The sequence below is a fragment of the Camelina sativa genome, chromosome 11 (genome assembly GCF_000633955.1).
Source record: "Camelina sativa cultivar DH55 chromosome 11, Cs, whole genome shotgun sequence".
Lineage (NCBI taxonomy): Eukaryota > Viridiplantae > Streptophyta > Magnoliopsida > Brassicales > Brassicaceae > Camelina > Camelina sativa.
Window position 1 is genome coordinate 2,300,845 of NC_025695.1, and position 13,171 is coordinate 2,314,015.

Here is a 13,171-nt window from a genome sequence, read left to right on the forward strand (position 1 = left end):
TACATCGTCACGGACCATCCACATAGACATGATAGGAACTGGATATATCGTCCTCGAATACCCCAATGCCCACTGCTCCATCCAATGGTGTGCCTCTCCTTTTTCTCCTCATTGTACTTGTATCTGACCTCAAGCACGTATGCGTCTTGACATTAAGTGAACAACGTACAGTTCCTCGACTTTGCTCATCCCCCTGATTTATTTCAACATCATTCACGACTTCCACATGCAAAACTTGGAATTGATATAGATTCATTTCCAAATAACACATCAGATCATCATCATCACATATGTGTATCGGTCTCTTAGGATGCACTGATTCGGGAACGTAACTCAATTTTAGCTCAGTCATAGTTTCATCAACCTTTGCCTTTCTGCATATTTTCTGAACCAATGCAGAATAACTGACCTCTTCAATAGATGTCTCCATTCTAAGAGATTGATGAACTTTTTCTCTTGAAATCCATCTTAGTTCATTTTCCCTTGTTGCATAATATCCCCCGTAATCAAAAACGATGATTATCCGACGATTATTATTCATTGTGCCTGAAATAAAATAAAAAACTCACATTGGAACCTCTGTCGTGTAAATAGTATTACCAAGTTGTACCAAACTTGTGCTAGTTGTACCCGTCTAAGTTGTACCAAACTATTACCAGTTGTACCAAATACTAGCTAGCGATTGTACCCGTATCAGTTATACCTAGTCTACCAGTTGTACTACATCGACTCCACAAAATCACTATTTATTTCGGAATATTTTTACGATTCAGTTCGAATGAAGTGTTAGAATCCACTTAGTATGCGACCCATTTCGACACTAATACAAATGAGAATAAATTGAATGAGCATTCAAGGTATATACCCTAATTGCTTTAGGATGAACCTCAACAACACAAGAACCCTAATTGCATGGGTAAATAAATTTAAGAATATCACCAGAATCTTTTGCTTTGCTTTGCTGTTTGCTTCAATCCCAATCTTTTGCTTTCGTTTGGAATCAAATCGATTTCTATGGACTCGATTTGTATTGATTGGAAGGAGGAGAGGAGCAACAGTGGGGGGAGCGAGGACGAAATCGGGAGAGAGAGAGAGGAGAGAGAGGGGAGAGAGAAGGAACCCGATTGGTGGAGAAAAATTGATGGGGTCCACATATTTTTTTTTTAAATTTTTTTATTTATTAAATAAAAATGAGTTAGGGTTAAGGGTAAAAATGAGATATGTTGGTCAACCCTTTGTCAAAGGGTATTTAGATCACAAAAGGGTATTGATGAATAAACTTTTGATTGCAAGGGTATTCTAGAGTTTGGTCCGATTTTGAAACCATTATGGGGTTAGTGAACTATATATATCTCAAACGACAACTGAACTCAAACGCAGGAGGAACAAATAAACATTAAACAAGGATGATTATCATCTAAATCAGAGTTGGATTTTCATTCAGATATCCAAAATTCGATCTGACAAGTCCTAATAACCACGAAATTTTAAAAACGGCGATTGAACAACACAAAAACAAGGAGGGTTCCTTACGATTTGCTCCGGGATGATTCGTCCGTCGTCTCTTGCCAAAGGATTTTTGAGAAAGAAGGATTCGCTCTTCCCAAGTTTGCTTTTCCTCTACTTAATTTTCCTTTGATTTTGTTTTTATTTTGTTTTCCTTTTATAACCTAACCGTTTAAAAAGGCAAAAACAAAAAAAAATATGACAGATGTTTCACATTTGAGTTGAAATATTAGAGGGAAAATAATTTTTTTTTTTGAACAAAAGAAAAAGAAAAAAGAAAAAAAGAAGAAAAAAAGAGACTGTATACGTAAACTATTAATATGGTCATGATATTTATAAGATAAAACAATACAAATTTCTGCATCTTATAGCTAATACAGTATATATTGTTTATAACATATTTAGAATTTATGTATATTGTTTGTATAAGTGAATTTATTTATAACTTTTGTAATTTATCTTTTAAATTATTGTTGGATTCTTTTTTTTTTTTAATGTATTAAAAATTTAAGTTGTCTAAACTATATAATTGATCACATCTAAATCACTAGTTTTTAATAATAAAATTATCTTCATTCATATTTTCTAAAAGTTTAACAATTAAGACAAATCTTTCTATAAATTATTAATTTATTCTATTAAATACTAAATATTAATAAATAAGTAAAAATATAATGGTTTTAACATTATTATTAAGTTATAGAAGTTTTACTGCAAGTTAAAGAATATAGAAGGTTTATGATAAATCAAAATTACATGGGCTTTAGATTTAATGGGCTTTGTGGACCAGAACTCGTTGGTCGGCGTATTGTAGCAGTATTAAAATTACCAAAACTAGTAAAACAAATCCGACCTAGATTATTTTATTCATTGAAGAAGAAGAAAAGACTCAAAAAGAGCAAAAGTAAACGAACTCCATTCGATCCGTACAAACTGAAAGCTTTAAGAGTACGGGAAACAGAGGAGGAGGAGGAGATTCGGTTTTGTGATGCAAAGAAGATGGATCCAATCTACGAAGAAGATGTATTCCTCGCCAAGTATCAGTCGTCTGAACTTAAGGTTGCCTCTGAGTTCCTAACCACTTGGTTGCCTTTTCTTTCTCGAGATCTCTGCAAAGACTGCGTTCATCTTCTCTCCCATCGAATCCGTTCTCTTGACCCAGGTTCTGTTCTTTTTTTTTTTTTTTACTTAATTCGATTATTGAAGAAACGTTGCTAATTAATATTTTTGGGATTGTTAGAGATACTGCTTATATATGTAATTAAGCTATCTTATTGAGATTTCTGTAATTGTGTTTCGTGTATTACAGAGCACTCTAGTAACAAAGAGGATAGAGCGGGTTCAGGTTCGATGGTGGACGATGATTCTAATGGGAAGCTTTGTGATTCTCACTCTGGGGGTTTTGTATTTGGATCTTTGTCAGAAGACAGTGTAAGAGATGCAATGCAATCTCAATCAACTGTTTCTGAGACGGCGACGAGTCCACGAATGTCTTGGGCTGATATGGCACAAGAAGATGGGCTCGAGGAGGAGGAGGAGGAGGAAGAACACAAGGAGAGTGAGTCAAGTACTCATGACGACGTTGATCCGAGTATGAAGACTCCTGAGAAGCGTAAGATGTCTAGGGAGGAAAGAGAGCGTTACCGGTTTGTGAATGTTAAGAAATTGAAACGGTTTAGTTTCTATGAGAAAGTTAGAGGAGAGTCTGTTAATATCCTCGAGGGGCTTGAGTTGCATACCGGTGTTTTTAGCGCTGTGGAGCAGAAAAAGATTGTTGATTTTGTCTATGAACTACAAGACAAGGGTCTAAAAGGACAACTTCAAGGTTTGCTTTTAGTTTTTTTCTCTCGTTGGTTTTCAAAATCTTTTAACGTTTACTTAATCTAATTTTGAGTTTTGTATGTTCAATATCTAGAACGTACATTTGCCACTCCGAAGAAGTGGATGAGAGGCAAAGGACGAGTTACTATCCAATTTGGATGTTGTTATAACTATATAACAGTAAGTGACTCTCTTTTTATACGTCTTTTTTTTTTTTTTTTTATGTATTACATTTGAATCAAATCTCTAGTGAATGAATGATGATTAAAGAGTTTTCTTTGCGTTGTATGACAGGACAGACACGGAAACCCACCCGGAATTCTTAAACGTGGAGCGGTTGATCCGATGCCGTCTCTTTTCAAAGTAATGATCAAAAGGTTGATTGCGTGGCATGTACTTCCTCCAACTTGTGTGCCAGATAGTTGTATCGTCAATATATATTATGAAGACGATTGCATACCCCCTCATATCGATAATACTGACTTCCTCCGCCCTTTCTGCACAGTATCATTCCTCAGTGAGTGCAATATACTCTTTGGACAATATATCAAAACCGTAGGGCCTGGTGAATTCTCCGGTTCATACTCTATACCGCTTCCTGTCGGGTAAATTCCCTATATAGCTTTGCTTACTCTCTCTCTGAGTTGTTCCTATACTGAATATTCTGTTGCTTAACTTTTCGAGGATTTTTTTTTTTTTTTTTCACCTTTGTACTTCAGATCAGTTCTAGTGCTAAATGGTAATGGAGCCGATGTTGCTAAGCATTGTATACCTGCGGTTCCCAAGAAGAGGTAATTTTTTAGGACCTTGATTATTTTGTCAACGTTTTTTTTTTTTTTTAAGTTTAGTAGTATGTATATTTTTTTTGTAACAAAACCATCACTCTCTCGTTTTGCAAAAGGGTTTGGTATGTGAGTTTACACTTTGCAAAAATATAGAACAATTAAGCCCAATTTATCGAGATTTTTTCACACTTAATTCATACTGTTTTGGCCTCCCTTGGTTGTGCTTTCAGGATATCGATAACGTTTAGGAAAATGGACGAGTCGAAAAGACCAGTAGGATTCACCCTGGAACCTGATTTGCAAGGGATTAAGCCGTTGCCATATGAACAGAACACGCTGCTGAGTACCCCTGATGCTGTAGCCAGTAGCTCTTCAAGGTCCATCAACGACCAAAACGGTAGGAGTCACAACCATCGAGCTGCACATGGAGAAGGAAGCAGACATCGTAGGTCGAGAGATTATCCTTCTGAGAGTCGAGAGTGGTCATCATCGAGCCAAAGAAGACAAAAGGCGCGACCCACTACTCCTAACTGGTCTTACAGACCCAAGGTTACTACTAGCTCCGACAACGTTTGAGAATTTGTATTCTGCTTCTTCTTTTGCCCCCTTTGTATACAAATTAAGATTTGATTTTACCACAGAATAAACTAAAATTGTTCCTAAGAAACACTGGATGCTTTCGTTATAATATTATATTTTTGTCGTTTTGACGTGTATTTTTGTTTAAAAATTTTCGATTTGTAACATGTGTTTTTATACCTTAAAAATATGACTTTATTTGTCCTGTTTTTAAGCAAAAACTATAATTAAATGTTTTAGTAAGCACATATTTGAAGTTTACAAATAAATACAAAATTATCGCCCAAAATAATATTAGTGTTTTTATTAATAAGTTTTGAGGTTATTTATGTAGAAAAAGGTTATATTTCAACAAAACAAAAAGTTACGGGAACTTTACGGGATAGATTTTGGAAGAAGTATAAAAATAAATATATTCAACAAAAAAAAGGCAAAAAATCAACTTAAAATGAATAGAAAGACTAAATAAATATCTAAATTAAGTCTATAATATATAACACACACAATTATATGGTTGACTAAACGAAATTTCTTTGAACTTTTGTTCGATAATATAAATTGTTTTTTGTTTTCATCCAATTCTGAAATTAGAGGGAAGAATTGGACTTTAATATAAAAAAAAAAAAAGAAATTAGATTTTACTATAAAACTTGGCTGTGCGATTTCGCTGGGAAAATGGCATATTCCCCCACAAACTTAGTTGTTTCATCGTATTCATACACAAAACTTTAAGTTGTCCTTATACCTACATGGGCTTAACAAAAATTTGAATTTTCTACACGAACAATCTAAAATTGATGAAAACTCATATATTTCTATGGAATAGAGATAAACCGTGTTACTTTTCCGTTAACAAATAATGATTAAGATGCCATATAATATCACGAAACGCTGTTGTTTCAATTATTTGAAATTAAGAAGAAAAAAAACGGAGACAAAAAAAATATCTCTATTCCGTGGATTCGAACCTGGGCACCCTTTTCCAGAAAACATTACACATAACCAATTGAGCCAATAAACATATTTATCAGTTCACCCGAGACGTTCATATATATATTCTGTACTACGTAAAAATAATCTTTTTGCATTCTCTTCTCCCATCTTCAACAGGAGCTATACGACGGACGGACGGAGCTTCTTCATATGATACCCAAAAATCAGATCAATCCATCAATTGAAAAATCTTTTTTTTTCCGTCCTCAATCCAACTTCTTAAGGTTCCGAATCTGCCTATACAACCAAGGTAAAAGAAATCGATCAAAAGAGAAACTGTTGAATCAAATCAAATTGTAAAAAAAAAGAGAAAACTGTTAAAAGGCGAGAAATTGAACAAAGTTTCATATATTCGAACTGAGATCACAGAAAAGACTGGAGAAGAGAAAGAACGAAGAGAAAAGGCTTTTGTTACTTTTAATATATCCCCTTATATGTACGCCTCAGTTGGTTCGGCGTATGGTCAAGTGTATGGAAGTCCCAGGTTCGAGCCTAAATGTAGACATTTTTCTCAGGTTTTTGTGTTTTTAAAAAATTGAAACGACATCGTTTAGATATAAATATATTACGTGGCATCTTAAACTGCAAAGGAAGCATCCTAGTCAACATTTGTTAACGGAACACTAACACCGTTTATCGATTTGTGGGTTTTCAGCAAATTTACATTGTTCGGATAGGAAATTCAAATTTTTGTTAAATTTATGTATGAATACGATAAAGCTATTAACTTTTTGTTAAGTTCACGTAGGTTCTCTCCTCTCTCTCTCTTTCTCTCTCTCTTTTCAGGGGAGTCTCGCCGGAGAGACCCAAAAAATTAAAAACAAAATTAAAAAACCGAGAGGGAAAATTCATCATCTTCTTCCATCGTTAACCTCGAGGTCGTTGGGTGTGTTATGTCTCCTGAGCTTTCTCTTTTAAATTAGCTTCATTAGATAAACCCTTGTTTAGTTTCTGACCTAGTGTAGAGAGAGAGAGCACCTTGGGCTTACCGTTAGGGATCAGTCTCGGCTTTTGGGTCTTAGAAAGAAGGACGAGGACCCGACGTCGTCTACGAACCAATTTCTACTCTGTGACGGAACCCTAAAAACACCGTTTTCGCTTGTCATGAGTCCAATTCAGAATTTTGAGCAACACTCTCGTCGTCTCGTCGAGCCTGACCTACGTAATAACACTCTCTCTCTCTCGTTGATTCTGTATATCGTGTTTTGTTTGTTCCAAGAAGCTTTGATTTTGGATTGATTTTGTCACTCATACCCTTTGCGGAGTTTTATTTTTTTCTTCTGATTCTTATGAGTTTTTTTGTTTGATTTAAGTGACATTGATTCGAAGATTGTTTATTTTTGTGTGTGTGTTCTGTAGCTATTCAGGCTAGGCTTGAGATGGTGGTGGAGGTCAGGGACAGCCTAGAGATAACACATACGGCTGAGTACTTGAATTTTCTTAAATGTTACTTCCGGGCCTCTTCAGTGATTCTTTTTCAGATTACTAAGCCACAGTTCACTGATAATCTTGAGCATAAACTACGCAACATCGTGGTTGAGATCCTCAACCGTCTACCACATAGCGAGGTTCTTCGTCCCTTTGTTCAAGACCTCTTGAAGGTTGCTATGCAGGTGCTCACCACTGATAATGAAGAGAATGGGTTAATCTGCATTCGCATCATCTTTGATCTTCTTAGGAACTTTAGGCCAACATTAGAAAATGAGGTTCAACCATTCTTGGACTTTGTCTGCAAGATTTACCAGAACTTCAGATCGACTGTTTGCCATTTTTTCGACTATGTCAAAATGGAAGAAGTGAAACCTATGGAGATCTCTACACCATCTGATCAGTCGCTCTCCATTACTGCACCTTCCAGAAATGGGCAGATTAACCCTAGTACTCGTTCATTCAAAATTGTCACAGAGAGCCCCCTTGTCGTTATGTTTCTTTTTCAGCTGTATAGCAGACTTGTTCAGATCAATATACCTAATTTGTTGCCCCTGATGGTTGCTGCTATATCGATTCCTGGCCCTGAGAAAGTTTCTTCACATATGAAGCCTCAGTTCATCGAACTGAAGGGTGCTCAGGTTAAGGTGAGACTCGGGAAGGAAACCTGCACCGCCTTGTTCTTTCACCTAATATATATTTTTTTTTTGAAGAGACCGTGGCATATATTGACTTGTAGTGTTTGTTTTTTTCTCTTTTGTTTATTTGCAGACGGTTTCTTTTTTGACTTATTTGTTAAAAAGTTGTGCGGAATATATCAGGCCGCATGAAAAAAGCATATGTAAGAGCATTGTAAATTTGCTTGTCACCTGTTCGGATTCTGTATCTATCAGAAAGGTGAGAACTGTCTGTTCCTTTTTCTTCGTTATTGTTTAGCGTGTATACAATCATGGGCTTGCAGTTAAAGATTTGTTTTGCTCATTGAAATGCAGGAACTATTAGTCTCACTAAAGCATGTTCTTGGGACGGATTTCAAGAGAGGTTTATTTCCTCTTATTGACACTCTTTTGGAAGAGAGGTATGTGTGCCTTTTTTGCCTTTCTGAAGTCTGAAAACTTTTACACCAGCCAGGAAGCTTTTTTTGTATTTAACAAGTAGAAATTTTACTGTTCTGTATATTTCACAGTGTGGCGCAGAATAATAGATTAACAAGTAATGAATTTTGTCATCTATTTGTTACTTTTTCTGTGTCAGGGTTCTAGTTGGAACGGGGCGAGCATGCTTTGAGTCTTTGAGACCTCTGGCATACAGCCTACTGGCAGAGATTGTTCACCATGTTCGAGCAGATTTATCCCTTTCTCAGGTGCCTCCCGAACTGTGCACTTTGTTTCTTACTTTAGCTTCTGTTTGTTTTTCTTGTTATCTGTTAGTCCTTTCTAGATTAACTCTTCCTAGTTGAGATAGCTCTTAGCGCTGGAAACTGTGTATGGCATATGATTCTATATTCTATAGTAAGTGATACTAATGTGTTCTAGTACACAGTTATTGCTATGTATTTGTGGTTGGGTATTTTTAGAGATTATCATCTTAACGGTCTTATCAATTATGATCAGAAAGTGCTCACGCTTGGGAAAGATTTTCCTTGCTTATAGACATGAAACCTGAGGCCTCCTAAAATTTTCTGACAGATGAAAAATGCCAATAAATAAATAATCTTAGGAATACAACAAATTGATCAATCTTTCTTGCCAACATCAAGCTTCCCTTTTTCAGATTTCTCCCGTTCCATTATCTACTTTACGGGTGAGTTCTTTTACAGTTCATTTTATTTGACTGTAAACAATGTGGCAGTTATCACGGATCATCTACTTATTTTCAAGGAACATGCATGACTCGACCCTCTCTCTTAACATCCATACAACTTGTGCACGACTGATGTTAAATCTGGTAAAGCTATATTTTCCATTTTGTTTGCCTTATTTAAACTTGATTTATTACTTAACATTTATTTGACATAATCTGTCTACTATGTTTGAATCAAGATTTTGGTATAACTTAATAGTTAATACTTATATTGGGTTCAGGTGGAACCGATATTTGAGAAAGGTGTTGACCAGCATTCAATGGATGAAGCACGGATTTTGTTGGTATAGCTTAACCCTTGAGAGCTCATATTAGAATTGGTTGGCGGTTCTAATCATTAACTTATTTTTTAATCATCTATTTTACAGGGACGTATCCTGGATGCCTTTGTTGGAAAATTCAATACCTTCAAGCGTACTATACCTCAGGTATGGCTGCTTTCCAAGTTTCTGTGATATTTCAGCTTTTTGGCATTGTTGTTTATTGTCTTTGTATAGGTTTTGCTTAATATGCCAGTTTTTATATTTTACGTCATTAGCTGTAATAGGTTACTGGCTTTTTATTGCAATGTTTTGTTTGAGAATCTTGAAATTTTATCTATCCTGTTGGTCAACTCTTTTATTTCATTGATGTGGTACTTAGTCTTGCTTTCTTCTTATAGCTTTTAGAGGAGGGTGACGGAAAGGATCAAATCACTTTGAGGTCGAAACTTGAACTTCCTGTCCAGGTAATTATCTATGATGGTTGTTTGTCTTAGTAAGTACCCAACTTATCAGCCAATGTGAGATTGTGTTCTACACTTCCACTTTTATATTCAAACCTTGTAGTTCCACAGCGTTCGTTAAAGTTCTTTTATTCTTAATTAGAGTCTACTTTCTTTTCTAAATTGGATTATAACTTAGGCAGAAATATATATATTTAAAGCCTAGTATTATTACTTCTACTGAAGCATTATTGTCTTTATTGATATTTTTTTATATTTACTTCTGATTCAAATATAGGGTATCTGACCAAAAATAATAATTACTAGAGCATGCTGGTTGCAGGCAGTTTTGAATTTGCAGGTTCCTGCCGAACATTCCAAAGAAGTGAATGATTGTAAGAATCTGATCAAGACACTGGTGATGGGTATTGAATCTTGACCATACTGATGTTTCACCTTAGCGGATCAGTTATACATATTGATTATGGTTGTATATGTTAAGCTCTTTTCCTACTTTATGTTCAGGAATGAAGACAATCATATGGAGTATAACCCATGCACATTTGCCCCGACCTCAGGGAATGCACCCACAAGCTCTTGCTTCGCAGTCATCTGCTTCTCAAGTTTTTAAAGGAATGAGAGAAGATGAGGTATTGAATGGTAGATTGTTTAGTGTAGGCATTGATAGTATATGGCTTATAAGCCTCTAGTAATCTCTACTTTAAAGCAGGTGTTGAAAGCCTCTGGTGTTTTAAAAAGTGGTGTCCATTGCCTAGCTCTCTTCAAAGATAAGGATGAGGAAAAGGAAATGCTAAATCTATTCTCCCAAATTTTGGCTATTATGGAACCTCGAGATCTAATGGATATGTTCTCTGTATGTATGGCTGAACTTTTTGAGTGCATGATTGACAATACTCAACTGGTTCAAATATTTGCCACTCTTCTTCAAGCTCCCAAGGTATACAAGCCATTTGCAGATGTTCTGATTAATTTCCTAGTAAGCAGCAAACTTGATGTTCTGAAGAATCCAGATTCAGCTGCAACTAAATTGGTTCTGCATTTGTTCCGGTGCCTCTTTGGGGCTGTGTCCAAAACACCATCTGATTTTGAACGAATATTGCAACCTCAAGTGCCTATTATTATGGAAGTCTGCATGAAGAATGCTACTGAAATTGAAAACACTCTTGGTTATATGCAATTGCTCCGAATTGTTTTCAGAGGACTTGCTGGATGTAAATTCGAGCTGCTTCTTCGAGATTTAATCCCCATGCTACTACCTTGTCTTAATATACTTCTGACAATGCTCGAGGGTCCAGCCGGTGAAGACATGAGAGATCTTTTGTTGGAACTTTCGTTGACACTTCCTGCACGCTTAAGCTCCTTATTGCCATACCTTCCCCGTCTTATGAGGCCTCTTGTATCCTGTTTAAGAGGAAGTGATGAACTTGTGAGCTTGGGGTTACGCACCCTTGAATTCTGGGTGGATAGTCTGAATCCTGATTTTTTGGAGCCAAGTATGGCAAATGTGATGTCTGAAGTGATCTTAGCATTATGGTCTCACTTGAAGCCGGTGCCATATCCTTGGGGTGGTAAAGCGTTACAGATTGTAGGAAAGTTGGGTGGTCGCAATCGACGATTTCTGAAAGAGCCACTTACACTTGAATGCAAAGATAATCCAGAGCATGGGCTTCGCTTAGTTCTGACGTTTGAGCCGTCCACTCCATTTCTTGTGCCAATGGACAAATTCATTAATCTTGCTGTAGCAGCTGTTATTCAGAAAAACCTCACTACTGACATCTTCTACAAAAAGCAAGCTCTAAAATTCCTCCGCGTTTGCTTGTTGTCTCAACTTAATTTGCCTGGGTGCGTCACTGATGAGGGTCAGATGACCAAGCAATTATCAGCTTTGTTACTTTCCTCTGTTGATTCATCTTGGCGCAGGAGTGAACCAACAGAAGTAAAGGTTAGTTTTTGGTATTTCTCTTATGATCTTAATCCCTTATAGTTTTATTCAGTAGCTTTTTGGTCAAAATTTGAAGTTGCTACTCAGTTGGCTGTCGTTTCTTAAACCATTACCTTATCACCAGTATTCGTAATGCATCATAAATTAATTTATTGACATCAGTTATAGTTGAAGGCGGGGGTGCCTGTTAGGCGATGGTTTCTTGATTGAACCATGATTAGATTTGGTATTTGTTATCTTGTTGCCATGCATTTGTCGTTTCTAAATAAAACGATCTAGGACTGTTTCATGTCATTTCTTGTGATTGACCTATTTTTTCCTTACATTATCATTATCTGTGTTACTTGGTGTAAAAGGATAATATTCATTAAGATAATATTTTTCTTGCTGCAGGCTGACTTAGGGGTTAAAACAAAGACACAGTTAATCGCTGAGAAGTCGATCTTCAAGACACTATTGATAACTATAATTGCTTCCAGTTCTGATCCGGATCTCAGCGACTCAGATGATGACTTTGTTGTAAACATATGTCGGCATTTTGCAATTATTTTGCATGGGGACTGTACCTCGTCGTATGCTTCCACTAGTACTGCTCCATTCGGGGGTTCTGTGAGTTCAACAAGTTCCAAGCCCAATATCAATTGGTCTACTAACTTAAAACATCTGGATCCTTTGATATTTTTAGATGCTCTTGTTGATGTGCTTGCAGATGAAAACAGGCTCCATGCCAAAGCTGCTCTGACTGCGTTAAATGTGTTTGCTGAAACTCTGTTGTTCCTTGCTCGTGTTAAACATGCTGATGTGCTGATGGCTAAAAGTGGTCACAGTGCCTCTATGATTGTCTCCAGTCCTTCTACAAATCCGGTCTATTCACCCCATCCAAGTGTACGAATACCAGTGTTTGAACAACTTTTACCTCGGTTGTTGCATTGCTGTTATGGGAGCACATGGCAAGCGCAAATGGGAGGAGTAATGGGGTTAGGTACGCTGGTAGGGAAAGTGAATGTCGAAACATTATGTCTTTTCCAAGTAAAAATTGTTCGTGGTCTGGTTTATGTTCAAAAGAGGCTTCCTATTTATGCTAGCAAAGAGCAAGACGAGACAAGTCAGGTTCTTATGCAGATTCTAAGAGTGGTTAATAATGTTGATGAAGCAAACAGTGACGCCCGCAGACAAAGCTTTCAAGGTGTTGTAGAATATCTTGCTACTGAATTGTTCAATCCCAATGCATCTATCACAGTGAGGAAAAATGTTCAGAACTGTCTTGCACTTTTGGCTAGCCGGACTGGTAGTGAGGTATCTGAACTGCTTGAGCCTTTATACCAACCTTTGCTGCAGCCACTTATAATGCGTCCACTTCGATCAAAGACAATTGATCAACAGGTGCCTCATTCTGCTATTTTTTTGGTTGTTGTAATTTTTTTCTGGGCTTCTGTCTTACCTTCTTTAATATGCCTCATAGGTTGGAACTGTGACAGCTCTGAATTTTTGTTTAGCATTGAGGCCCCCCCTTCTAAAAGTGACTCCAGA

General features: G+C 36.6%; 2 protein-coding genes across 2 annotated transcripts in view; both read left to right on the plus strand.

The window, feature by feature from the left end:
- Positions 2,373–4,818, plus strand: LOC104721166. Its single transcript, XM_010439080.1, has 6 exons — positions 2,373–2,668; positions 2,816–3,331; positions 3,422–3,507; positions 3,622–3,932; positions 4,047–4,118; positions 4,343–4,818. The coding sequence occupies exons 1-6, from the start codon at positions 2,506–2,508 to the stop codon at positions 4,686–4,688; spliced, it is 1,494 nt and encodes a 497-aa protein (XP_010437382.1). The 5' UTR covers positions 2,373–2,505; the 3' UTR covers positions 4,689–4,818.
- Positions 6,424–13,171, plus strand: part of LOC104727551 (transformation/transcription domain-associated protein-like) — a 14,539-nt gene continuing 7,791 nt past the window's right edge. The window contains exons 1-14 of the mRNA XM_010446647.2: positions 6,424–6,846; positions 7,044–7,759; positions 7,884–8,009; positions 8,105–8,190; positions 8,367–8,475; positions 8,964–9,059; positions 9,197–9,259; positions 9,344–9,403; positions 9,637–9,702; positions 10,022–10,103; positions 10,204–10,328; positions 10,409–11,641; positions 12,035–13,024; positions 13,104–13,169. Of these exons, the coding sequence (XP_010444949.1) occupies positions 6,789–6,846; positions 7,044–7,759; positions 7,884–8,009; positions 8,105–8,190; positions 8,367–8,475; positions 8,964–9,059; positions 9,197–9,259; positions 9,344–9,403; positions 9,637–9,702; positions 10,022–10,103; positions 10,204–10,328; positions 10,409–11,641; positions 12,035–13,024; positions 13,104–13,169 (3,876 nt within the window). The 5' untranslated portion in view covers positions 6,424–6,788. The remainder of the gene's footprint in view (positions 6,847–7,043; positions 7,760–7,883; positions 8,010–8,104; positions 8,191–8,366; positions 8,476–8,963; positions 9,060–9,196; positions 9,260–9,343; positions 9,404–9,636; positions 9,703–10,021; positions 10,104–10,203; positions 10,329–10,408; positions 11,642–12,034; positions 13,025–13,103; positions 13,170–13,171) is intronic.